Genomic DNA, 26,107 nt, shown 5'->3' with positions numbered 1-26,107 from the left:
AACAATAGCACATGGCACGAGGAGAGGAAGTACTTCCCCCTCTTCCCAAGATGGGCATGTGGGGCAGAGCCAGTCCAGCTCCCTGGAAATCAGCACATTCTGAATGGGGCTCGAATGCTCAAATATCCAACTGGCTGAGAATCAATAGACAAGCTGGATTTGGGGCAAAAAGCTTTGACTGTTTTTGGAAAAAATAAGAATTAGGTGAAAGTGTTGAAAAGTTGTGTGATATGGGACCTGATATCCAGCGTGAGGTCCATGTACTAGTAAACTCTTTGTCCTCACTAATGAAACAATTAAGCACACAGGTAGAACAACTCTGTCTTACTGGTAATGTCTTTTTTCCACTAGTGGGGCTACTTTTGGCCTACGAGTGTGCAATCAAACCTTAGGAGCAAACTGCTGTGCTGCTCTATTAGGTCCTCCTGCTAGTCATGTGTCAGTCACGCATAGCCTCATGGACACTACTAAAAGAGCCAAAATGCCCACAAGTAGCACTAGTATGCCGCTTTTGATGTCACTTGTACTACGAGTACTAGGATTCAGTGCGTACAGGAGCAAACATTTTATAGGGTGAGTCATAGTAGGTGTGTTGGAACTGAGAGAGGCCTAGAACGTGCTCGATTCAATCGCCATACAGTATAAACTCTTTATTGGAAACAAATGATGTGGTTTTAAATCAGTTCAACTTGCAGTAAAGGTTCATTTCTGCCATAATTTTCCTATAACGGAGCCTGTAACCACACAAAGTATACCTTTACCCTCTCTGTGTCTTATCATTCCTTTGAGGCTCTGTTTGAGCTCATTTGTATTTTTTTTTAAATTAATTTGTACTTTGGTTTTGTTTCCACTGATTTTTTTAAGGAGCTTTATTGGAGTCACAGCTTCATAAATAATTGCCTTTTGATTTGTTTTATTTCTGTGTCTCTGCACTAACCCCGTGGCATCAATGAGAAACTTTCAGAGACGAATGACATAAGTGGTGAAGTCTTGAGGAGTGCACGCACCCAACATGGCTGGACTTCATCGTTAATGTATCGGTGTGTAGTGGAAATACGTGGCAGAGTTACAAATCATGTAACGTGAATCAATTCAACATACATTTGAATGGGATATTTGCATATGAGCGGTGCGTTTGATCCCTCCAGGCGACAATGGGAGTGTCATTTGCAGGTAATTGTGCAGACTGAGTGCAGTCATCGGGAACATGTCGATGACACACGATCTGTCTGCTCGCAACGCCGCTGTAATTATAATGTCAACGGCGAAGATGAATTGGCAGGAGAGTGTGAAAACTCCTGAAAACATTAGTTGATAATAATGACAGCTGCAATTATTCTTCAGATTCCACCAATCTGCATTCATCTCAAAGTTTTTTTATTACGTCGACGTACATAAAACATCACCCGTATGAAAGAGACCCATGCAGGAACAGTCGCAGTACAAAGTACACGACAGTCTTTTGTACACACTCCCACACACACACTGAAGATCAATGTGTTTACGCTGGCCGAGTGACAAGCTCTGTTTATCAATATATCATAAATGCTGCCACTTTTATTAGAATATAGTTTATATACAAAGTTGTACAACTTGATTTGACGTCCTCTGAACTTCAGTGTTAATCCAGAGAAGAGGTGTGGCTGAGGTGAAGTTGTTTGTACAGAAAATGTACACGCATCCTGAAGGTCAATATCACATTGTGAGTTTTTCCAGCTGCTTTTTGAGCAGTGTTTTGTCCATCCTTCCATTCCTCTTTAGCAGTGCTTTATCCAGTCCGGGATGGCAGGGTGCTGCAGCCGACACCGGTCGGCGATAGGCGAAGGCATTGAACACAAAACCATCTCACTGTGAGGTAACAGTACCAACATCTACAGCACCGCGCGGGTTATGTTTTTGTTCAGTAGACCCAGTTATACTGCTTGTGGAAGGTAGAAGTGTCTATAGTGGGAACATTTTGTTGCTGGGCCAGATGTTCCAGCCACAAGACGAAACAAACGTGTTCAAATGGAACATCTGGCTTGGATTTTCTTCCATCCGACTCATTAACAAACAGCACGAAATGGACGAAGTAATCCTGTTGCAGCGTCTCAGAGACTCAAAGCATCGGCTTACACCCTACTTTTTCAAGTGAAACTGCAAAACTTGAAACTGAAAATGCAACTTTTTTGGAAAATGGCTTCCAAGGGTGGGACTCTTTTGAAAATGCTCAGTTTCTGTAGCCATGGAAACATCAGAAAATGCAACTTTTCTGATGTTGCTACTGTACTTGCAACACCACAGACAACATAGATTTACAAATAGAACAATTTCTTTCCTCCATAGTGTCTTGACTCTCAGTCCATATTCTCCTGGACTTGGTAGTTTTGTAATCGACAGTCACCGTAATAACAATTCAACTTGGTCGTCTGTCCATTCAAATATCCTTGTTCTCCCATTGTTAATGTTTATAGTGTGTTGTTCTCTCTCTGTGTGTGGTTTCATTACAAAAACAAGCAACATGAAAACTACATAATTTCCTTGATATTGTTTTCAAAATGTTGCTGTGTAATTGTGAAAATTTGTATTTATCTTCATTTTATACGTTGTGTAAACGGGGCCTGAGACTCTTATTTCTGATGCCATAAAATGCACAACTATTCAGTAAACCCACACACTTTGAAGGTGACCATCAAACGGAAGTTGCCACACGAGGGTTCAGGGTGCAAATCTGATCAGGTATGTACAAATCAAGAAAGGCCACATTTTTAAAACATCACCTAACATCTCATTGCTTTTCTTTTTTGAAAGGTTCTGCTTTTGCATGTTCAGGAGAATTGATGTCTTCGTCAAGGCTTGTCTTCCCTGTAATGTTTTGGTGAACGATAGATTGAACCGAGGATCTACAGCCTCATTTACAGGCAATTTGAGCGAGAACAAAGTTCAAAATCACTGCCACACTAACTTCTTTGCACTGTCTATGAAGTGTTGTAACATTGGGGATAGATTTAGGTAAATCTGCTATTCATGAGTTCCCTTTCAGGAGATATTGGTGCCGGTTGTCATGTGATCGTTTTCACTAAACTTTGACATTCAGGCGGTTTTATGGCAGACGAGGGCTTTTTGAGAAGGCTCGTCTATTCAGAAAGCTGAAAGAAGCCATTTGCAAATCTGTGGTAGGGATAGTGTGGTGGAGGGAGAAAAGAGAACTTTAGGATGAGAACATAATTGGGGAATTCGAATAGTTTGAATGAACTGCTGACTTTTTGTCATCTTTCATAAGAAATATTCAACAACTGACACGAGATGTTTAGCTCAGACATTCATGTTTCCTCCTGGATAAACTGCACAGTATTCACTCATACATAAATTTCAATGTGAAGCCCACCCTGAGGTCACAAGACGGCGTTTGGTGATGCTCATTCATTCATGGGGCTGAAAGGAGCGTCTGATTTGGAAAATTGTGCTTGAAGCTATCTGAAAGAGAAATAAGGTGACCACAGGGAAATGAATAAAAAAGGAGGAATTGTAATGACTTTGATGAACTGTTGACTTTTCCCCCCTTCATCTCTCACCCAAGATATTCAATGGACGATCATCAACATTAGTTCAGACATCCATTTCCTGTTCTTGATTTACTGTAAAATATTTGATTGTTTCTGGCCCTTGAAGTCAGAGCCGAGCTCAGGCTGCTCGTGAGGCTGAAAGAAGCAATTTGCAAGTGCCTGGCTGACTTGGAAGATGCTGAGAAAGAAGTAAGAGAGCTTTGGTTGAGGGAATAGAAGGAGAGAAAGTGTCCTCATTTACTCTGAATGAATCACAGGAACACGCTGTAAACATCTTTAAAAGTACTTTGTGGTGGTGCCTGCAGATTATTCCACGTAATCGATGGCTGGGAGTACATGCCCCTGCAGAAAAGTGATTCTTCAATGTAAATAGACCTCCATTCACTGTAATATGGTGTGAGCAGAGAGAAAAACTGCAACCAGCACTGTTCATTGCATCTCCGCAGGAACATGGTTGCTGTGATTTGTTTTGATTTTCACACTTGTTTGACTGAATTTAGCTTCAATCTCTTCCTTCATAAAAGTACATTACTATAGGCTTACTGTGCTTACTATGCTTCCATGTAAATAGACACCATTTTCAAAACATTGCCGTGTCAACAAGAAACTTCTCTGAAAAGCCAAAACGGTACGTTTTCTCTTGAAACATGGGTTTGTAAACGGGGCCTCAGTTTCATTGTCAGTCTGTGAAAAGATCAGAATTGGACATCAAGAAAGTTTTTCATGCTCGGCAGAGGTGGAAGAGTTAACGAAGAACGTTTTCTAATGATGAACGATAAACGCTTTCGCCAGCATTACTTTTCACCCGGCAATAAATATCGTCCACCAGATGGCGCATCAAACAACGGCGGAAGATTTCTTGATTCTCTGAAGTCTCAAACTCTCTCATGGCTCCATTGAAGAGTAGTGGAAGATGCGGAATCCATTTTTTTTTTTTTTTATCATAATAAGTGTATCATGGACTATATATTTCACAGTGCTGCTGCTTTTCAGTTTCCTGGCGCCTAGCAGGAGAATCGGCACGGCGAAGTCTCTTCGCCTCACACGGTGTCCCTGAAGATTATGAGCCACATCTGGATCAGCCTCTCCATCGTGAGCGGGATCAGTCTGATTCTTGAGGTGTGATAGTCAAGGTGACATCTCCGTCCTTTCGTCTCACCAGCACGGAGAGTGCCGCACCGCTTTGGACGGCGTCCGCCACTTCCTGTGTGCTGTGCACAGGCCGTGCATTGATGCTGATGATGATGTCATGGTTCATCATGCCGGCGCTGGGCAGGAAAAAAAAAAAATCTAAATTAGACATGAATAACCACTGAAACAGACCAGTTTGTTCTACAAAGAAGAATTTTGGCTTATCAAAGCAACTTCAGGGTCAACATTGGGTTTTCAATACTATGATTATGCTTAAGTATCAAGAAACTTTGCCATGGTAACCACACACAGCACCGCAATTGCAGATAAAAACTATTTACAGAACAATGTTTGTCATGACTCCCAGTCTATGTTCTCCAGAGACTTGGTAGTTTTATAGTTGACAGTCACCATAAAAACAATCCAACTTGGCCATCTGCCAAAAACAACCAACGGAATCAACTCGTGGTTTGACATGCTAAATACATTGTTTGATCCATTGATCCATATCTGGACTGACAGTTTAATAGGGGAAAAAAATTGATTTTTATTTTACCACGACTGCAAATAAACTTTGTGAAGACTGGCAATGAAGTGTGCTTTCAAACTTTTGTTGAACAGACATCGAGTGGCTTCAGAAAATGACCACCGTAATATGGCCGCACATCAATAGGCCAACTTGGTAAACAAACGTCCCCAAGTGGATTGACAAAGTATGATTAGTTTATTTTATTTCACTTTAGAAACAACCTTTGAGCTTGAGCTTTCTGTATCACCTTCCTCCCTGTCCACCTTGACTTCATGCAATTCTTTACTGGCTGGTATTTACATGACATTCTTCTGTATCTGTCGTTTGCTGACTGATCGCAATACATGCAGCTTCCTCCGGCAGACAACATGACTGCGAGCGGTTCTGTTGCAGACAAAGCAGCATTGTCATGGCAAATTGACGGACTCCGCTGTGCTGCTTGTATGTTAGGTTGCTGCTATGTGCTGTCTCAAGCTTCGGGCTTCAATGTCACGGGGGCGGCATCAGGCTATTACGAATATGGCGAGTCTAAAGAACGAGAGAGAGAGAGAGAGAGAGAGATAGAGAGAGAGAGATCCCATCTTTACCAAGAGAAAGATGTCAGAGCTTTGCCTGTGGGAAGCGCAAGTATAATGAGCAACTGGACCACAGTTCAATCTGCAGCCTTGAGAACTGCGGGGATTCTCTTATTCCAGTTCTGGGAAATATCCAGGGGCTTTCCGACGCCAGCTCCCCGCTCTGTTGTTGCATTTTGTAAGACTCAGAGCCCAAACAAGCTCTGATTGTGAATCACACTCGTCAGCTCCGGGTGAAGCTTTATCATGTAAAAATAACTCAATTGTGCCTCTCACTTTAAAAACAAACACAGATCACGTTTTTGAAGCATATTTGAAAGTTAACACAATGCAATCGCTTCAACAAACTAAGACTGTATTAACTTACCGTACTGAGACATGTCACCCCAAGTGTTCACTTAATCTCCAATTTGTTTAGGTCCTTTAGCACTTTACTTTCAATTTGCTTACCTGTCATCATCAAAACTCAGTAAAATGACCCTGGATGTTAAATACAGTCAGGCACGCCGTTCAGACTTTTTGTAAGAGTTTCCCATTGTGGTTTAATTAATTCAACGACGAATGGTTGATAATGAACCAAAACATTGACACTTGAAGGCCAAAGCTTCAAAACTGGATACAAAAATACAGATCAGTGCAGCGTTGAAGTGGCTTAGGAGCAGTTGAGAAGGACAAAACAAGATGGCGCCGCGGATGGTCGCCACAATTTTGTGCTCTCTTAGTTGTTGCGTTTTTCTTTATTTTTGTAGTTTTTTGCTCCCCTTCTCTGGTCTCTTTCACCAGAGAAGAACTATTAAACATTGGTCAGTCCTCTGTCGAACCTTTTTCACCGGTCGTCATTGCACCAGAAAGTTACGCAGAGATTTATGCCAGAGGACCAGCAGCAGCTCGCCATGGACTTTGCCGGAGATGTGGTAAATGAGCAGACGCGCTCGTCAAACCGAGGCGGCGGGGATTACGCACTGCGCTTCCATCCATTCACCTGGCGACTGTACGTTCCCTGGCTAACAAGATGGACGAACTGCTGCTCCTAAACACCAGCAACGGGGATTTTTGCAGATCTGCCGTCCTACGATTCACTGAAACCTGGCTAAGTGAACACATCCCGGCTCACAGGACTCTCAGCTCCTCAGAGCGGACCGTGGTAAAGAGCTCTCTGGGAAGACGAGGCGGAATTTGCTTTAACATAAAACCAAGGTTGGTGTGCAGATGTCACAGTGCTGAAGCAGACGTGGAGCCCAAATCTGGAGAGTTTTTTTTCATAAACTGTAAACCGTTTTATTCACGGTGGGAGTTCTCCTCGTTTGCCACGGTCGGTGTTTACATCCCACCTCGGGCCTGTGTGATGGAGGTGTTACAGCACCTTGGCTGACCAGATTGCAGAGGTGGATAATAAACATCCCGACTCCCTGCTCATCATTCAACAGAGCAAATCTCACCCACGAACTTCCTGAATACAGACAGCATATTAAGTGCCCCACCAGGGGAGAAAACACTCTGGACCACTGCTGCACAGTATTTAAGGACTCTTATCGCTCTTGTCCCCCTGCGCAGCTTTGGGACTCTCTGATCACTGTCTGATTCACTTCATCCCGACCTCCAGGCAGAAGTTAAAATCTGCTCAGCCTGAAGTAAGGACTGTAAGGAGATGGACAGGACTCACTGACTATAGACCCGTCATTCAACGTCTGTGGTCATGAAGTCCTTTGAGAGACTGGTGTTGAGCAAACTGAAGGACATCACAGGCCCCCTGCTGGGCCCCCTGCAGTTTGCCTGCTGAGCAAACAGGACGGTGGAGGATGGAGTCAACATGGGCTGCTCTTCTCCCTCGAGACAAATGACTGCACCTCAGGGGACCCTTCAGTGAAACTCTTGAAGTTCGCTGACGACACCACCGTCATCGGTCTTATCCAGGACGGTGACGAGTCTGTCTACAGACGGGAGGTGGAACAGTTGTGTCTCTGGTGCAGTCACAACCATCTGGAGCTGAACCTGCTCAAGACTGTGGAGATGACGGTGGACTTCAGGAGAATTATTATTATTATTATTATTAATATTATTATTATCTTAGTCTTGAACATATTAGTCTTTAATGACTTGTTTATGTTTTTTGTTATTATTTAATGTTTACATTTGTACAAAGAGAGCACAGTCTACCAAAATCAAATTCCTTGTATGTTAAACATACCTGGCCAATAAAGCTGATTCAGATTCTGTACAATATCCCTCGATGTTGCAAAACACACAATCAGAATCATTATCTATCACATCTCACCCTTCCCCCATGGAAGTCTTCTTACCTGGACGCGGCTGTTCCAGGTAGCACTTCATAGACGTAAACTCCCGCGCTCACGTCTGGAAATTCAGGCTCACGTGTCTTGAGATCCTCGATCAAGCTGAAAATGCAGAAAGGAAAAATAAAATGTAATCAAAGGTTTGAAAATTGTTTATTTCAGGAACAAAGCCACATTTACATGATAATGTGAAAATGCAATTTTATTTTAAATAATTGTCCTGCACATGCTCACGAATGTCAGTGTACTTCCATTGTTAATGTTTGTAGCGTACTGTTCTTTGCTGTGTGTTGTTTTCATGAGCAAAACTACCAACGGCACCAAATACATCAGCCCAACATGCTAACTGCACATTTTCTAGGAATTTTACAGTTCCTGTTAAAACGGATGTCGTTTCCAAAACATTGCAGTGTTTTAGAAACACTTTCAGAAACTTTTTCTGAAAGAAATTATACATTTTCACTTGAAACATCATCATGGAAACAAGGCATGCAGCAGAAGATCTGTTTGGTTTGGTTTTCTTCTCCTTGTTCCACCAGCCTCATGTGGGCCAGGCAGTGGTGGCTCCCTTTCTTTTTATCTTTTTCGCTGAACCACCAGCATTTAGACAGTTTGTGAGTTTAATTTAGCTGGGTTATTTGGTTTTTGAGGTCTTCCCATTGATTGTTTACTTTTCTCAATTAAAAAAAGTTTTTTTATTTTTTAGAAAAGCCTGGTTAACTTGTCTTCAGTTTCATTAATACAAGCTAATTTAGGGGATCGTAGTAATGAGGAACCACCAAAATCCCTGAAATCATTTCAGGCATTATTATCACGAGACAAATTTTGTTAACGATCAAGGTCGTTTTCCCAAAACGATCACATAGACATTGAGTTTATGTGAAGTTCACTTACGACGGTGTGAGAGGCAGCATCCGGACACCTATGATCTTCTTCCTGGTTGCCACGCTCCCTAGTACCAAAGAAGCAAATGCATTGATTGGATAAATGATTGATTCTCAACGATTGCGGCCATCGTGTAGCTGCTAACTTACTGCTGACTTGTCTGTTGTGGGAATCTGCAAGAAACCGACGTATTCTGTCCACAGGGATGGCGAAAGATATTCCTGCAGCCACTTTCAGAGTATTAATACCGATTACGTCTCCATCCTGGTAATGACAGACATGAAGAAGCTGTCGGATATATCGATTTCACAGTTTCGCCACGTAAAGAGAAACAAAGCAGCTGAGAGAGCTTTGTTCCTCTTTCTTCCACTGCAGCAATAATAGCTCACACTCTATTAAGTGTTCTTTCTACCAACAACACACACCATCGGTCTTGATTATTGCGGTTACTTATCTGTGTGTTTTCACAGTGAAGGACGATTTATAAGAGGCAGCATTGGTATGGCAACCATTCTCCTTTTTAGAAAGAAATGCATTTTTATGGGGAGGAAGCCAGAGGCAGCAACCTTGATAAATGTCTCATCTGTGTGAGTTTATTCCACAGTAACAATGCAAAGGCCAACATAATCGGGATCTCGTCCTGGAATATTTTAAGGGTGGTTTAATCTTGAACCCTAGAGAGCGGGGTCAAGAAACTGTATGTTAAACAAAACAAAATCATGACCGAAGTCGTCTCATTTAGGGATGAAACAATACATACAAAACTCTTAACAAATATGATAATGGGTGGTATTATTAAACATGATAGCACTGTGAATCCACTTACCAAGTTGACAAGAGGTCCGCCAGAGTTGCCGTACTGTGAATCACAAGAGCAACAAAACGTCTCACTCCTCATTTGGACCGGAAACCGGAAAAAATGCTTTGAGTGTGCGGGGTCCGCCGAGCTCACGTTTATGATGGCGTCAGTTTGTATGTATTCCATGTCGGAGTCCTTGAAGCCCAGCTCCAGGCTGTTGCGATGGGCGGTGCTGACGATCCCGGTGGTGACGGTGTTCTGTAGGGCGAAGGGGCTTCCCACCGCCACCACGAACTCACCTGGCCGCAGGTCTGAGGACTGACCGAGCCGCAGCACAGGCAGGGGGCGCTGCAGGACGGACGCAAACAGGATGGCATGTCAATAGCATGAAGACACTTGAACCGAGTTGCTGTCAGTGCTTCCATTTCATCAAGGACCACTTTTTTTTTAAAGGACGAGTACATTTACCTCCTTGCCGATACCGAGTCCTGATACTATTACTTATTAAATGCCGGTGTTGTATGAGCTATCTTTTGCCTCCTCTCGATATTTGACAGAACCTAATTTCAGTCTTACTTTTGACTTTCTCATTAAGAATATTGATTCTTCAAACCACAGACATCACTCGTGCTCTCTTGGGCAACATTGTTGACAGATGGCATCATAAAATATTCGTCGAGTTGTAGCTGGAGTTTATTTACAAGTATGTGTACTCTGAGCAGCATCGAACCCGATACTGGTATTGGTATCTGTGCATTCCGAGTTTCTATAATTGTTATTCAGGGTTCACTTGTATCGTGGACGCAATTTTCTGAAGTGAAAGAGATAAACACTCCTCTCTGGTCAACATGACCGCCCTTCCAAACTGTGGTGAAGAAAGCTTATTTATATATTGAAAAATCGAAGAAAGCAGGCCCTCCGCAGGCCCTCTGAGTCAAACGCACAGACGGTTAACTGCACAACATTTGCATCACCAAGTAGTAAAGATTCCAGACTTCTTGTATTTTGAGGATGAAAATATATTGTTGTAAATGGCAGATCCATGAGCAAAGACTGAAAAATGTTGCATTGTGACTTTTGCTTTTAAAGCAAAATCTACACTATGTCTCAGCATCTTGACAAATCAAAACATAAAGTTCGGATTTTATTGCATTTTTTTTTTTTTTTATGTTTTTTTGTACTCTTCCACTTCCCTTCTAAAAACCAATGCAAGCGGGGAAATTGGAACCACTCTGCTGGAAACTGATCAAATCAACCACCCTGCTTATTCACAAAATGTGTCCTTCCATTGGTAATGATTATAGAGGATTGTTCTCTGCTCGTATGTGTTTTGCTGTTTCACTACAGAAATAAACAACAGCGCCAACTCGAGGCCTGGCATGCTAGCTACATCGTTTTCAGTGATTCAACTATGTCCTTGTAAAACGTCTATCATTTTAAAAACGTTGCTCTGTAAACACAAAACGAAAAGGCAAAGTGTGTTTAACATTCACTCAAACCAACTTGTTGGCTCGGTTCTCCAAATGATTATAAATTCACAACAGTTGGGTTTTGGATTTTGTTTTACAACTTGTCAGACTGAATTTTGCTACTGGTGGAAAAAGTTTCTCACAGTGCTACATTGGGAATGCGTTTCTTTTTTTTTTAAAAGCACTAACCCACATGAGTTTTGCCCTGGATGTGTTGAGCGTGAACCGAAGTGAGCAGAGCTCCAGCCCGTCGCTGCCTCTCTCCTCTCGTTCCAGGCTGAGACCCATTTATCTCTGGGGCGGATTGTAATACTCAACCCGAATTTACAGCCCCATCTCCCAAGGCACTGAGTGTTATGTCACGACAAATGTGCCTTTTAGGCAAGCTTTTGAACCCTTGTTCGGAAATGAATCACGGAGAAATACAGCAGCGCTCAGCTGTCGCCACCGCTCAATTGTAATGAGACAAATCTGCTCCGTTTCCGAGCAGTCAGGCTGCGACGCCTCGGGTTGTGATCTGGAGGTGTTCTTGTATTCAGATCAGCGCTAAAAATGTTAATCACGTTCTTCATGCTGAGTCGAGTCTGACTGAAGTGGTCGGGAGTCAAAACCCCGACAACCATGCAAAGCAGCTGGTTGTGTACGAGCATGTCTGTGCTGTGATATGTTTAATTCAGAGGAGCGCTCACAAAAAAAAAAAAAAACACCCCCACCTCAAAAAAGAAGTATCTGGTACTTTGACTTTACGAAACACGAGCAAATTACAAACCCCAGAGGAACTCAGACGACAAATTGACCATGTTAAGGAACAGAGTCTAATTTTGGTGGGCACAAGCCATTGGAATATCCGCTCTGTGCGCGGGATTAATACACTTTGATGTTGGCCTCTGATGACAAGCTGCCAGGCCGGAGGAAAGGCCGGATTTAGCCCGGAGCCCGCAGGGGGCTGAGAGTGGAAACAGCAAGGCACTCACATCTGGCTCGATTTTGATGAGCGCGATGTCCGTCTTTTGATCCACGTCCTTGACGTCGGCGTCGTAGCGCACGCCGCTTTTCAGCTCCACTTTGATCCGCTGCTTGTTGGCGAGTACGTGAGCGTTGGTGACGATCCAGCCGTCCTCAGACACCACAAACCCCGAGCCGCTCGACACCGAGATCTCCTCTCCGGAAAACGGTGCCCTGGGGACAGAAGAACGCACAGAGAAAGGGCAAACAATGACGGAAACCGAATTATTGAAGTCATTTCAGTTCAGGGGTCGCATACAATCCAGTTTGATCTCAATTTGGCAAGACAAGTAAAATAACAACATAATAACTTACAAATACAAGTACATTATGGAAGTGTTCCCATTTATTGCCGTTTTGAGAAAACCTGTATGATTTTTCTCGTCAGACTCGTGGGTAAAAACGTGTTACTTCTCAAAACAGGATTTTGACATGTTTCCACAAGCTCATGGTTTGGCGTTGATGCTCAGGCTGTTTCACCTGCAAACATTCACTGCTGACTGACAGACCTTGCGGTGACGATGCTCAGTTTCGGGATCTCAGTGAAGTCTCATGTCTTCTACAATTATGTAAGTGTGGAAACCCCAATGGGCATGTTGGGCATATGTTTCTTCTCTTCACATTAAAGAAACGTGTTTGATTGTAATTTGTGGCTCCAAATTGCCTGAAGGTGTTTCTATGTTTGCCTTAGGATAGGGTTTTTGGTTTGTTTTTTGCATTTTGAGGATGTACCCTCGTGTTAACCATTAGTGTTAGTCAGTCAGGCTTGATTAGGAAGAATGAAGTCAGATTCTGGGATTACATTTCTTGCTGATGTTCCTTCGACACTTTATTCCAGACAGAGCATTTTAAAAAGTTGAGTTTTCCCCTGTTTCAATAGAATCTTTTGCAAAATGTTGCATTTTCATCTCCTCCGAGCACTGTTGTCATGTTAGCGGTTCCCAAAGCACAACAAAGGTTTTCAGTTTTCACGTCATAAAATTTTTCTTGTTTACAATCCTAAAATTCGATTCAAGTTTGTGGCAAGACGAAACATAGCCGGACAATGTTGTGCCAACAAGACCAAACACAGTATGTCACAAAATTTATTACATGCAGAAATTCATAGTTCAAGTTATGTCATAGAATAAACGTGTTTTGTTTACACTGCTTGGTACAATGCAAAAGATGGGAACTAATCATGGAATGGATGGATGGATGGGAGATTGGATGTGTTTTTGGATTGGTTAATGGATGGATTAGTTTTTACCTTTGGAAAAGCTCCAGATGCACCACAGCTGGCACAATTTTATCCACCACGTCTGCGATAAAATTGAACTTGTAGCGCATGCTACCTGGATGCTGCAATCCTGCCAAGAAAAGAAAAGACAATCTTAGAATTTCTTGTTAGAGTTCTACTCATAATGTACAAAGATTCTACCAGAGAAGTCAAGCTAATATGTACCTGGCTTGAGTGACAATGTGTTCAAAGTGCGCTTGTTTGAACAATAGATTTTGTTCTGTTTATTAAAGAAACAGTTTTAGGTAGGGTTGACAACTTACACTGCCACCAAGGCAGAAACAAGATGCCAGTTGGTCATCAGAGCGATTGACAATCACACACGTGACTTTTGGCCAATTTGGTCACCAAAGAACTCCTAAAGTCCTATCCTGGCCTGTCACATAAAATCCCAATAAAATACATTTAAATTAGCAGCTGTAATGTGACAAAAAGCAAAAAAGTAATTTATACTCATGTTTGTGCATCTGAACCTGCAAATGAAGACATGGGATAGGAAGTGAACAGAGGCAGTCTAAGATAAAGTGGCTGGTGCAAAAGTTGTGCAGCTTCAGAGCAGATAGGGAACCGATGTACAAGTGGGTGAAGGATTGTTACATGAAGCTAGAAAAAAAAACAACAACTGCAGGGCAAGAACAGATCCACCTTTCTCTCTGCTCTCAGCAGCCTGTCAGAGCAAGAAAACAATAGAAAACAACCAAAACGACTGAATTCCAGGTCGGTCAGGCAGTTTCTGTATCCTTCTGTTGTGTCTCCTGTTTCTCTGCAAATAAGTTGCTGTTTGCTAGTTGATTGCATTGAACCTTCAACAGCATTCACTTCTCTGCAAAGTGTCTGCTGTGACGGGGGGGGGGGAATGGTCATCTGCAAGCTGTGAAATGACAGGGGAACTGACAGGACAGGGGGAAAAAAACCCCCAAAAAACAAGAAACGTTAAACAAGCACTCCACTGATTAAGCGTTGCACTCCTCTAACGGTGTGCTTCACAGGGGAGAGTCACGCAAAAAGGCAATGAAACTGATGCAGCAGAACCACTGATGTCGGGCTCGTCTGAGATGAAGAGCGCCGTGCCCGGAAAGTTGACGAGAGCAACAGCAGCGGGAGGCCGAGCGCCCGTGTCTCTACAGGCAGATTACGGAGCGTTCATTGCAGCCGAAATCTCAAAAATGTACCCGTTTGGAAAGTTACACTTCTGAGTTGGTAGCGTTGACACGACAAGAATCAAAATTAGCCAACAGGTTATGTAATCGTTGCACACAAAATGAAATGTAGGAAGTTCTTTGACAGTGTTACATGAGCCTATCTCAATTTGCATAATTGTAGGTGTGCGCGCATCTGTTAGTGTGTGTTTATGTGGTGCCAAATAAAAGGAAATAAACCGTTTTGACAGGGGCGTTGAATCCTCGTCCTATTCCTAGTCAACAAAGAACAGCACCATCTCGTGGGCCTACATGAAAACAGTGTTGCTGCCATCGCCGTGTAAACGGGCATCATTTTCAAGCGTTGCTGCGTAAACATGAAAACCCCAAATCGATGCCTTTTCACCTGAAACATAGCGTAAACGGGCCTAAGAGGGTTTTTACCACAGAAAACATGAAGAGTACCGTATAGGCAAAATAACACAAAGGGTTAATAAAGCTGCATGTGCTTCCTAGGCACGTAATGGACAAGCTTAATGCTAATGGTACTCACTTACTTATGTCGTATCTAGAACAGGTAATCGGTAGAGCGCAGACCTTCGCCAACGTCACATTTGTTTGCGGAACCGAGTTAGCATCGCTTGCACGTTAGCCATTACCTCATATCGATGCTAACTAGCCTGGCAGATAGCATCATCACTGTGTGAAAACCTGAGTGGGGGGCACACAATTTTACCACTATCCAAGTCAATGCGCTCACATTGCTGTTTCTTAACAAATCTAGGTATTAGCAGCATAATTCCTGAGCATCTCCATGGCAACAGACACTGATCTACTTTGATCTCCTGCATGAGGTACCTCTCCCATCCGCTTTAAATGGTAAATTTTTCCCAGTTTTTTGGGGACTTATTCGGAAACAGTTTGCCGTTAACGTCTGAAAATATAACCGATTGGTCCTTGGATGAAGACAAATCATCCCTGAAGATTTCATGCAAATCGGGTTAATAGTTTTTGTGAAAGGTTAGTAAAATGAATAAATACATATATACTTCGTTCCAACTTTTGTACTTTGTAACACAACATTCCCACCAAGTCACTTGACCTCATTGTGTCACCTTGTTTTACAGCTGTAATATCCCAGAGACACTGCAAACATAAACAAACCTCATTAAAACAATCGCATTCAATAGAACCTTTTTATCTGTGAAGGTAATAAACTGTCTTGTGATCAAACCAGAGTGAAGCTCTGAGTAACTTTGAGAGGAGATGAAAGCTCAGGGAGTTTAATTTAAAACAGAACCTGCAGTGGATCGCGGCGTCGGTCACCCGAGGCCATGGCGACCTCCCGCTCGATAACGCGTCCAGAGCAGTTTCCCCTCCTCTGCTGTCTGTGCAAACGTCCCGAAGTCACGGCACGCGCCGACTGCTGTTTACAAAGTTGCAAAAACAAACTTGTCTCTGCAGAAGCATCCTTAAATGCAAATCACACTGCGTCTTTTGCCAAGAGCTACTTTGGCAGAACATCAACATTTTTTTTTTTTTCTTCCCCCTGTTGTTTTTTTCTCCCGTCAGAGAGCGCTCGGCTGACAAATCAACAGTATGCTGTGCATTGGCAGGATAAACTGTAGCTTTCACTATCCTCTCAATTACACCGCGCCACCATGCCAATTTGTTCGGCTGTGTATCATCCGTCAGATGAATACAGCTCACATTCAACGTGTCATCTAATCTGCCATCGAGACTCCAAATTACAAAACAAGTGCTAATCTGCACACAGGGCGCCACGCAGATCACACATTCAATTTTACATTCCCGTCACAGATCAACTGACATTTTTCCCAAAAACATCGGCTGTTTTCAGCCTCTCAACATCAGCTAATTACATCCCCTGTGTGGCAAGCGCTCACATTCATTAGTAGATGTACTGACACCTTTAAATACGGACTTTGGTTAAAGAAAAAAGGGCGGATTCAACTTCTTTTTTCTGAAGTGCAAGTGAAAAATGTATATTACAATGTTTGGAAATGTACTCAAGCATAACAAGCAAAGAAAATATCGACATGTATGCCTCTTCATACATATAACTATTGTTATTGTAATAGTGTGTTAATCAGTGTGGAAACAGCAGCTTCGGCCCCGTTTACATAACATTTTAAGTGAAAACACAACTTTTTAAAAATAGCTCCCAAGGGGGAACTTTTTGAAAATGCTCGGGCTCAGTCTCTGTGTAAAAATGTAATTTTTTGAAAACTACTGAATACAGTTATAACGCTAATGACCATAATCTTTTACCAATCATTATGCTACCATGCTATTTGTGTGAGGTCTCTGTGTGTCTCACCTCATGTTTCCAATCAACCTATGAGCTCCTCCCTCTGTGTGCTTCCCTTCGTTACGAGTTCCACCTGTGTCCATCCTTCCCCTGTGTATTTAAACTCCTCTCCCTCTGTTGTCTGGTCAACATGTCACTCCGTTCGTCGCTCCTGTAGTCACCTCCACTTTTCCTTGCGTTCCCTGAACTTTTCTTCAGTCAACCTGATTTTATGGAACTCCACACTTGAGTCCACCTGCAATTCCCTGACAATTGGAGGCCTAAATGCTGAAATAGAGTGCCTTTGTTTAAAAACAAAATGCTGAAGGAATGTCTGACCATCTGCATCTTATGGGACAATAGAAAAAAGCCACTCATTGCTGAAGCAGTATGATAGTCAAAGCCACAGATAACTCCTGAAAAACAACACTCCTCTTCAGAATATTTTCACACAACTGATGGGGCTTCTTTTCTCGCTGGCAACGAGACGTCATTTCCCAAACTGCCCGATCGTATAACGCCCAGCCTGCTGTCCCCGGTGTGTCTGACACCTGGAAGAAAAGTGTTTGAAATTGAAAGTCTGGTGTGGTGTCTTTTCTTGTACGACACGCCTCCAGGGACCAGCGTGCTGAACATTGCATTTGTCTTTGCTTAATATGTGGCAAAACTGTCTTGAGACTTCTTTCGACAACCAAGTTCAGGATCAAAAGGCCGAGCGGGGTCATGGATTAACATTCTGTGACTGCCCATGTTCGCCATAGACAACAGTTCTTCTGCACACGCTCAGTAGACGGGACAATAAGAATTTCTTGCTCCAGAGTGTCATGACTCCCAGTCCATGTTCTCCTGGGACTTGGTAGTATAATAGTTGAAGTCCCTGTAATAACAACCCTACTAGAATGTTTGTCATGTCTGTTGCTGATCTGTGGTTCAGGGCTTCATTTGCAAATGGGGCGACAAAGATCATGGGGAAAAAAAAAAACGAGGCTTTGATGATTCCATAACTAGATTTGCAGATTTAAAATGGAATGAGAATAACGTTTTCAATTCGAGCATCTACCTGGGGAAACATCTGTGACATTGACTGCCATTGACTGGGTACCTTGTGATATTCTTGCAAATCACATAATAGAAGGGATCCATAGAATTTCAAGGCTTCTCTTGGTAACAAAAATAGGTCAGAGACCTTTGCAAAACATTTCACCAAATCTACAAGTCTCAGGCTTGAACAGACGTTTTTGATTTCCTATTTAATTGAGAAATGTGTATTTGAAAGTTCAGTTTCATTTGTGTGTTTCGATTGCATTCAGCAGCCGAGAGCCATAATGAATAAGTAAGTTTAAGAAATGCAAACAGTGGTGAGATCACATCTCATTGTGCAAAACCAAGCAGCATTGACCTTTTTATATTTTTACCTTCATTCACTTACTTACCTTTCAAAGTTAGCGAGCTTTCATGTGCAGTCTCTTTTTTCAATTGGCATTTCTGTGAGGATTGTGACATTTCTAGTCAAATAAGTGAATGGAGAGTACGTTGACCGAAGCTTTTGATAGCAGGTTTAAATAAAGACAAGAACGAATACAGTGAATTTAGGTGTGGATAGTGTTTCTCTGTAAATTTATAAACTAAACCAACTCAACTCACCTGACCTTTAGCCTGTAGAGAATGCATCTCTGTTGATTGGAATATCCAAAATGGCCATTTTGGGTGCACAGACAGGCTGCTAAATAGCGGTCATGCACACACACGTGTGGCCACACATCTCGAATCGAGTAGCTGTCGACGCGCCAGATTTCCGGCTTGTCTGTTTCTTGATCGCCGTGGCGTCTGAGCGGTAGTGGAGAGTGATGAAACACACTGACAGGCCTCCCGACACACACGCCGCTATCTGCAAAGTCGCAGCGCCGCTTCGTCCTCGCCTCACCTTCCCTGCACAGGTAGATGTGGGTTTGGGATTTGAACGGTTCCATTGCTGCTATAGGGTGATTTCACCCAAATAAATCTCGCAAACTAAGTTTTAATAATGTGCGGGGCAAGGATCGGGAAACTGTAACTGCAAAAAAAGTCCTGTTTTGATGGTTTACACGGGTTATCATATGGTCATTCCAAAACCAAACGGCACCGCTGTTTCCATTTGAACGGACATTGTTTTCCAATACGTTGTCATGTAAATGGGCCCTGAAATATGGAGTCAGGCAGCGACTCATCATCCCACACACGTGCATAATGTCACAATCTGTTCATTATCACACAGTTCTGTGCCAGCCTTACAGTAGCAGCTGCTGGCCCATAAGTCAGGCGGTTTCTGTGTTGAACATTATCATTGCTAATAACATTTTTGCTGGATTTTGCATTGATTTACATCAATATGCATTGGGAATGATTTCATTTATAAGACATAACAGATGCAGAAACTGTCATGACAAACTAACAAAGTCATTTAATATTTTTGATGTATGGAACATGGGTCATTTACATTTTTTCCTCAAACCTCAAATTATTAATTTCAGTGATTTCCACTCACGCGGAAATAAACATGTTACTTTGTTGTGTTAATTTGATTTGATATATTTTTTCTTCTGCACACGCAGCTGCATTCCTCTGGATGATATGTTAAAGAAATGGGGTGAAAAATTTGCATTAATCCTTGCAAAATCATTATTGAACTGAAGAGCAGTTCTCCACAGCAGAGCAACTTTGCTTCAGAATCTACATCAATGGAAAGTTTGTGGCGACGAAGAAATGTTTTGGCACTTTTAGTAATTGAACCCCCGTGTAATATATTTGTGTTGTTACATCTCTGAACCAAAGAGCTGAGCAAAACCTTCTGAGAAAGTCCGTTAACCCGCCACCTGTTGAGCAAGAGCGTCCATCTAACAACGAGCAGATCGGCTGTGGCGCCTGATGAACGACAAAGCTGAAGACTCACTTTAGGTAGAAGCTTTATTTTTTAGGCCATATTTACACGACAGGGTTTCAAGTGAAAACACATTGTTTTTGCATTTTGGTTCCAGGAAAGTGTTACATTAATACGGCAACATCATTTTTCACGTTGGTCCACAAGTTAGTGCTGTTGATTGTTTTTTGTTTTGCTTTTTGTTTTTTAATGAAACCACACGCACGTGCACGCAGACAACAACACACAATAAACATTAACAATGGGAGTGGACGGACATTCGTATGGACAGATGACCAAGTTGTTATTATTGTGACTGTCAACTATACCAACTATCAAGTCCCAGGAGAATATGGACTGAGCATGTGCAGAACAACCATTTATTGTGGCCATGGTGCACACGCATCACTTCCGGATCACTGCTCGTGGTTGACCGGTCGGCTCACTAAGTAGTTTTTTTTTTTTTAATCGCTTTAATCCCTTTTTATATTCGTTTGAATTGAATGTTGTATTTATGATATTTATCATGTGATTTGTGTGCATTTTTTTTGTGCTATGTTTTTTTTCCCGATGTTCTTGTGTCTGTGCTTACGTGACTATTCTATATCTTGAATCATGCGCTGCAGCAGCATTTCATAAAAGCTGCATTTTCAGTGGCTCTAAGCACCGTTGTCATAGAAAAGGACGCCCAAAACGCAACAAATGGTTTTCCATTATCCCTTGAAGATATCGCGTAAAGAGGTTTCCAAATATGGTGATTAAAACCCATACCTTTCAGAGGTACATTCAATCCCTATAACCCTTCAAACCCTTCATCACCTCAAAACCGGGACTCTCCGACCTCATTTAGAAAACACTTCATAGCTTTCTCTTTTAATAATTATACCACAGCCATTTTTTTTTAAAATATAAGGACTGCAGAATATCCACTCTCTGTGTTTCTTTCCTTCTTCTGCTTCCACTCCTGAGTTCTATCCAGTCATCATGCCTGTTCCTTCCCTGGCTGATCAGCGACTCGCCTGCCTCTCGTCGGCTCAGGGTTTATCTAACCCGCCATGTAGCAGCCTCTCTGGCTCCCGTTGTTCTTGGCAACTGAAGTGCTTTGCCCACACGTTTTGCGCGAACTTTGTTCTCCAGGGTTTACTATCGTGGCCCTCCAGCCCTACTTCGCCTTGCCTCGCTGCGCTCCCAGCCCTGCCTTCACCTCCATGATGACTTGTTCACCTTGCTGTCTCACTCACTCCAGCTGCCTACGTGTCGCCACCAACAACTTCCCGCTGTCCTCCCGATACCAAACTTTCATGAAGTCCTTCACGTCCATCTTTGTTAACCCTTCCCTGTCACTGTCAGTGTTCTAGCACGGGTTCGGGCCCTAGTGTGTTTTTTTTTTTTTTTTTCACTCAGCAGATTTCATTAGATTAATGAAAAAAACTCCACTGTGAATACTTCACACTCTCTTCCAAACTTTTGTGCTCATCAAATAAGTGGATCAACAAATGTCTGAAGGCCATTGAGACAGATATCTTCCAGCAGGAGACTTTTTTTTGTGCCTTCAGCCAAGACACTTGTTTGGACTTCTTTGGACAAATTAGAATTCGTTGTGAATTATCAGCTTGGAAAAACACCACGACAATGAGAACACATGGCTTTACTCAAGGACAGAGCGTTATTGTGCAAGATTTAAATTTCCTCATGTCTCAAAAAAGGAGGATGGTTCCAGTGAAAATGGGAGTAAAATGAAAATACATCAGACAAAAGAACCATAAAAAGAGAATGTTAAAAAAGAAAATGGATTCATGCTGAAATGCAGATTTCATGACAAAGGGCTCCCATTTAAAAAAAAAAAAAAAAAAAAATGTATTGCCTGTTGTTGACAACCATGACAGTACAGAAGTTGTTGGATTCTAAGAAACGTATCACTCATTGGGAGGTAAACAGTGAGTTTAGTAACAATGCAGTAACAATGAATTGGTGGACAATTATGGGTATTGTTGGTATTGATTGGTATTGATGTCAAAGTGTCCCTGAGTAAAACTGAACCTGAACCTGCTCCCATTGGATGGATACAACACCTTCCATCAAGTCAAGTCAATGAACTTTATTCATCCCCTCGATGCAATTCAAAACCACACTGAGTGGTTCATATAATAAAGCATTAAATAAACATAGTCCCTGGTATACAAAGAGGTAAACAAGAGATAAAAGTGATAAAAGACAGAACTTCTCAGTGAGCAGACATGTCCGGAAGTTTGCAGGTTTGAATCCCACAGCTGACCAGTCACCACTGAGGGTACCAGAGCATGATATTAATTAATAAAGTATAACTAGTTTTAGTTTAGAAATACGACATGAATAGCTTTCCATGATACTAATTTATTTGAAAAGCCCCAACTCGACTTCCATCTACCAATAGATAATTTTTTTTCCTGTTTTTTTATTGAAAGCGACTCCCAGTAGCCGGTGAGTAGAAGGCAGTGTATGATCTCTACAGATTTCACTGTGCAAAGACTCAAAGTTAACGTTAAATCACCAACAAGCTAAACAGCCATGTCTTTGGACTGCGTGCTCATGTAGTATTTTTTTCTTTTCTTTATATTTCATTGAATGAAATGGGAAATTCCTTATTCATCTCTATACAAATTACATTAAAGCGAAGTAGTGGTGCTTGACTTGTGACTGTTTGAAGAGCTCACACCTCTGCAACATTTCAAACAAGCACATTCTTCAACCTCTCCGCCTCTTTGACTTAATGACTGTAATTTAGGGATTTTAAATGAACCTTTAAGGTGAACATACTTGAGGATTAGAAATATAAGCAACATGTAGAAACAAACAGTAAACCAAAGTCCTGAATGTTCTACTCTGTTGATACTTGTAATGAGATTTTCACCTTATGAAAATGAGTTAATTTGGGCCTTTGTTTCTACTTTGAGACAAACAGTTTCAGAGTAAATAGAAGTGAAAGTGTTACTCTTCTCCATTGCATCTGCCCTTCAAGGTTTATAATGTCCTGGTTACATCTTGACCCAATCGCAAAGGTTCACTCACCTATGATGCTTGTGTGTAAAAATGTTTCTTTATTCACTATTTTACTGAGCGCCCTTCTCCACACTGTAAGTGTACCAGTGTTGTGCATGATCGAACGTGCCCGTGCAGGGAGAGAGGCTGATGCATGATGTGCAGGTTTCACCACCGGGGATGACTGCGGTGGAAAAACGGCACATTATGGAAATGAATAGGACAGAGAGGGAAAGTGAAGAGGACATATTTGTGCAGCAGTGCGCTGCCGGGTTTTTCCCTCAAGTGAATTAAACACCATCAGGGGAGAATTTGTGACTGCGTTTTGTCTCGTGGTGCCGCTGAGCGTATGAATATGCAGAACGTGAGAGACGAGCTACAACGCTATATTCAAAGAGGACACATTTCCCAGGTTATATATCGTCTCCAAGTCTCGCACAGTGTGAGGAGAGGCACATTAGCCTTCCAGGTGAAATTAAACTGTGCGGGTGATGATAAAAGTCCACATTTATGTGTTTGGAAGATGGGTAGTGTGCCCCAATTTATGTGACGGATCGTTGCCAGCAGAATTAAAGGTGTAAAGGTGAAATCCAGCAATTTATTGCAGCTCAACATCAGTGATGGACATCAATAAGCTAAGTTAAATGGAATATAGAGAAACTATGGATGAAATAAGCAGAGGGGGGACATGTAAAATCCCCACAAAACTACCTTGGGCTGTATTCAAACAAGGTTGAACTTTTTCTAATATACAATCAGTTCATTTGACTGTTTCATCACCCCTTGGCACACACATCCATACACACAATAATGTGTGTTCTGAGGTGCTCTCACATTATTGGGAGTAACTTTGGGTTTTGTCGCGAGTCCAAACACAATTCAACACATGACCAGGGAAATTAAACTTCCAACCACTGGGGAAACAATCCAGCCAACCAGCTGAGCAACAGCTTCCCCATCCGTGAATCACAACATTATGAAACCTCTTAATTTCTTTGGAGTGTTGCTGGATCTTTTCACATTTTCAAGGTTTTGGTCTTGCGGCTGGTTCTGCAAGTTTCTTCCTGTTAAAAGGTAGTGTTTTCCTTCCTCTTTCTCCTCTGTTTGCTATGGATATGTTGGTTTTTCTTTGAAAAAGTGCCCTGAAATTAGTTGTATTTTGCGCCATATCTTAATTGAACCTATCAGTAAACCTGCCTTTGACAACGTCAAAGCAGGAGAAGCCCGAGGTGCCTTGAGTGATTTATAGCTCACTCCATACAAGAGGACCTTGGAATTTGGTTCAGAAACCCTGTTCGAAAGATTTACGATTTCTGAGAGATCAGGCAAACCAGCCTTCAGTGAAGAAATGTTCTTTCTGATCACTATATTAAACTCTCACATTTGAGACATTGGATTGATACCAGTATCGGGTACCAGGTCCGATACTGCACCGAGCACTCGTAAGAGATGATCAATTTAAGCTGGTGAGTACTACACAATGTCATGCATTAGCGATGCCACCCACAGTTATGGAAGCGAGCATGAGCGATGTCAGCGGTTTGGAGATTCTTCAAAATTAATTCCTACAACACCAGCAACGTAATTACCAGACATTTGGACCAGCAGAGTTGGACCGATGTCGCCTTGTAGTTTAACTGCTCAGCACGTAGCCCGGAGACATGCTACATGCTACATGCTAAAGAGTTTTGGGGCTCACACACCTCCTTCTCCTTCTTCCTTAAAGGCTGTTGGAGGTGTGTGCAGCATTTGACACAAAGGCTGTGTGAAAGTGCTTCATGCAAACGTGTAGCCTTCACGTATTGTTTGCATGTGGAGTATAAATAATGATTTATTGCATTTGATGAGTATTTGTATCAGGACTCAGTACTGACCATTCCCAAGAACAGTAGCCACCCCCAGCACAACACTGTGGCTGCTCAGAGAAGCAGTGACCGATTCCTCTCCATGTTCTGCAGCACTGAGAGGTTCAAGAGCTCGTTTGTCCCGGCGGCCATATGACTGTACAACAAACTTCTTTAATGCGCATTTTCATCTCTACTGACGGTGGCTTTTTAACTTGTTCTTTTAGTTTTCTTTTATTCCGTACTGATGGGTGAGTGTTTAGTTGTATATAGCACACACTGGACAAGGCTGGACATCCAAATTTCCCCAATTGGGGATGAATAAGATGAATAAAGTACTATCTATCTACTGGCAAGTAGCAACTCCTACTTTAAAAAGCAGTATTGGTGCATTACTAGTTGTAGTTGTCATGCTCATTGTAAGAAGATGAAGAAATGAAGGAATCCCTGTTGCTGAGACTCACCTGAGTCACACTCGCCCCTCTGGATCAAGATGACCGGAGGAGTCTCTCCCAGCTCGGCACTCCTGCTCTCCGCTCTCAGCCGGCAGATGCTCGGGTAGGTCCGACCGTCGCTGCCGCACACCGGGCCGGTGGTGGCGCACACGCAGGAGCTCGGAAGCCCCCGGACCGAGTCACACCTCAGCCCGTCGCCGCAGGGCGGGCCTCCACTCCTGTCCTCGCACGCCTCGCCCTCCCCGGGCGCGCACACCGCACAGCAGCCGCAGCCGTCCTCCACCTGCCCGTAGATGCAGGCGCGCGGCGGAGCGGGACACCGGGAGAGGTCGCACGCCTGCGGGCAGCGCCGTCCCCTCCCCAGCAGGCCCGCGTGAGCCGCACAGGTGAGCAGGGCCAGGTAAGCAAAGGACTTCATGATGAGGACGCTGACAGCCGAGATGGTCCGTCCAAACTGAGACTCTCCTCGCTGCCGCCGTATTCGTAGTCCACAGGAATGGCTCGGGGCCAGTAATTATGTCACAGCATGCTGTTCCCAGTTTCTCTTCAATGGTGATATTTTGCCGTGATCTCACCACCGTGGAATGTAGATCCATCAGGTTTTATGATGGTTTGGTTTTATAATATCCAGAGGCTGCGTACTGCCCCTGTCACTCATGTGTATTGCGTTCAGAAAACAAAAAGTTTCCTATTTAGGCCTGCAAAGAAACCTGCTTTGTTTTACAACGTGATGCACTGACCACCTGCCCTGGATCAAGCAGAGAAGATGATGAATGGATCAACTTTACACATTTAAACTCAGTGCCTTATACTGTTTTCCGTCCTTAATCTTCAATATAATTACACAGTGACCATGAATCTAGATTCACAAAGTTTCTAAGCAGAATGTGTAATGCTCAGAAAATATTAATTCAGTTGGACATAGTAAATGCT

At 42.7% G+C, this 26,107-nt stretch overlaps 1 protein-coding gene across 1 annotated transcript; it reads right to left on the bottom strand.

The window, feature by feature from the left end:
• Positions 1-4,647: 4,647 nt before the first annotated feature.
• On the bottom strand, positions 4,648-25,592 carry htra4 (HtrA serine peptidase 4; the record flags this gene model as incomplete). The annotated part of the gene is made up of 9 exons (XM_080499040.1): positions 4,648-4,813; positions 8,081-8,176; positions 8,969-9,026; positions 9,109-9,223; positions 9,786-9,818; positions 9,912-10,106; positions 12,202-12,406; positions 13,482-13,581; positions 25,184-25,592. 9 exons carry the CDS (start codon positions 25,590-25,592, stop codon positions 4,648-4,650), a joined length of 1,377 nt encoding a protein of 458 aa, XP_080355166.1.
• Between the last annotated feature and the right edge of the window lie 515 nt (positions 25,593-26,107).

Source organism: Blennius ocellaris (genome assembly GCF_963422515.1).
Source record: "Blennius ocellaris genome assembly, chromosome: 7".
NCBI lineage: Eukaryota > Metazoa > Chordata > Actinopteri > Blenniiformes > Blenniidae > Blennius > Blennius ocellaris.
This window is presented reverse-complemented; position numbering and strand designations above follow the sequence as displayed.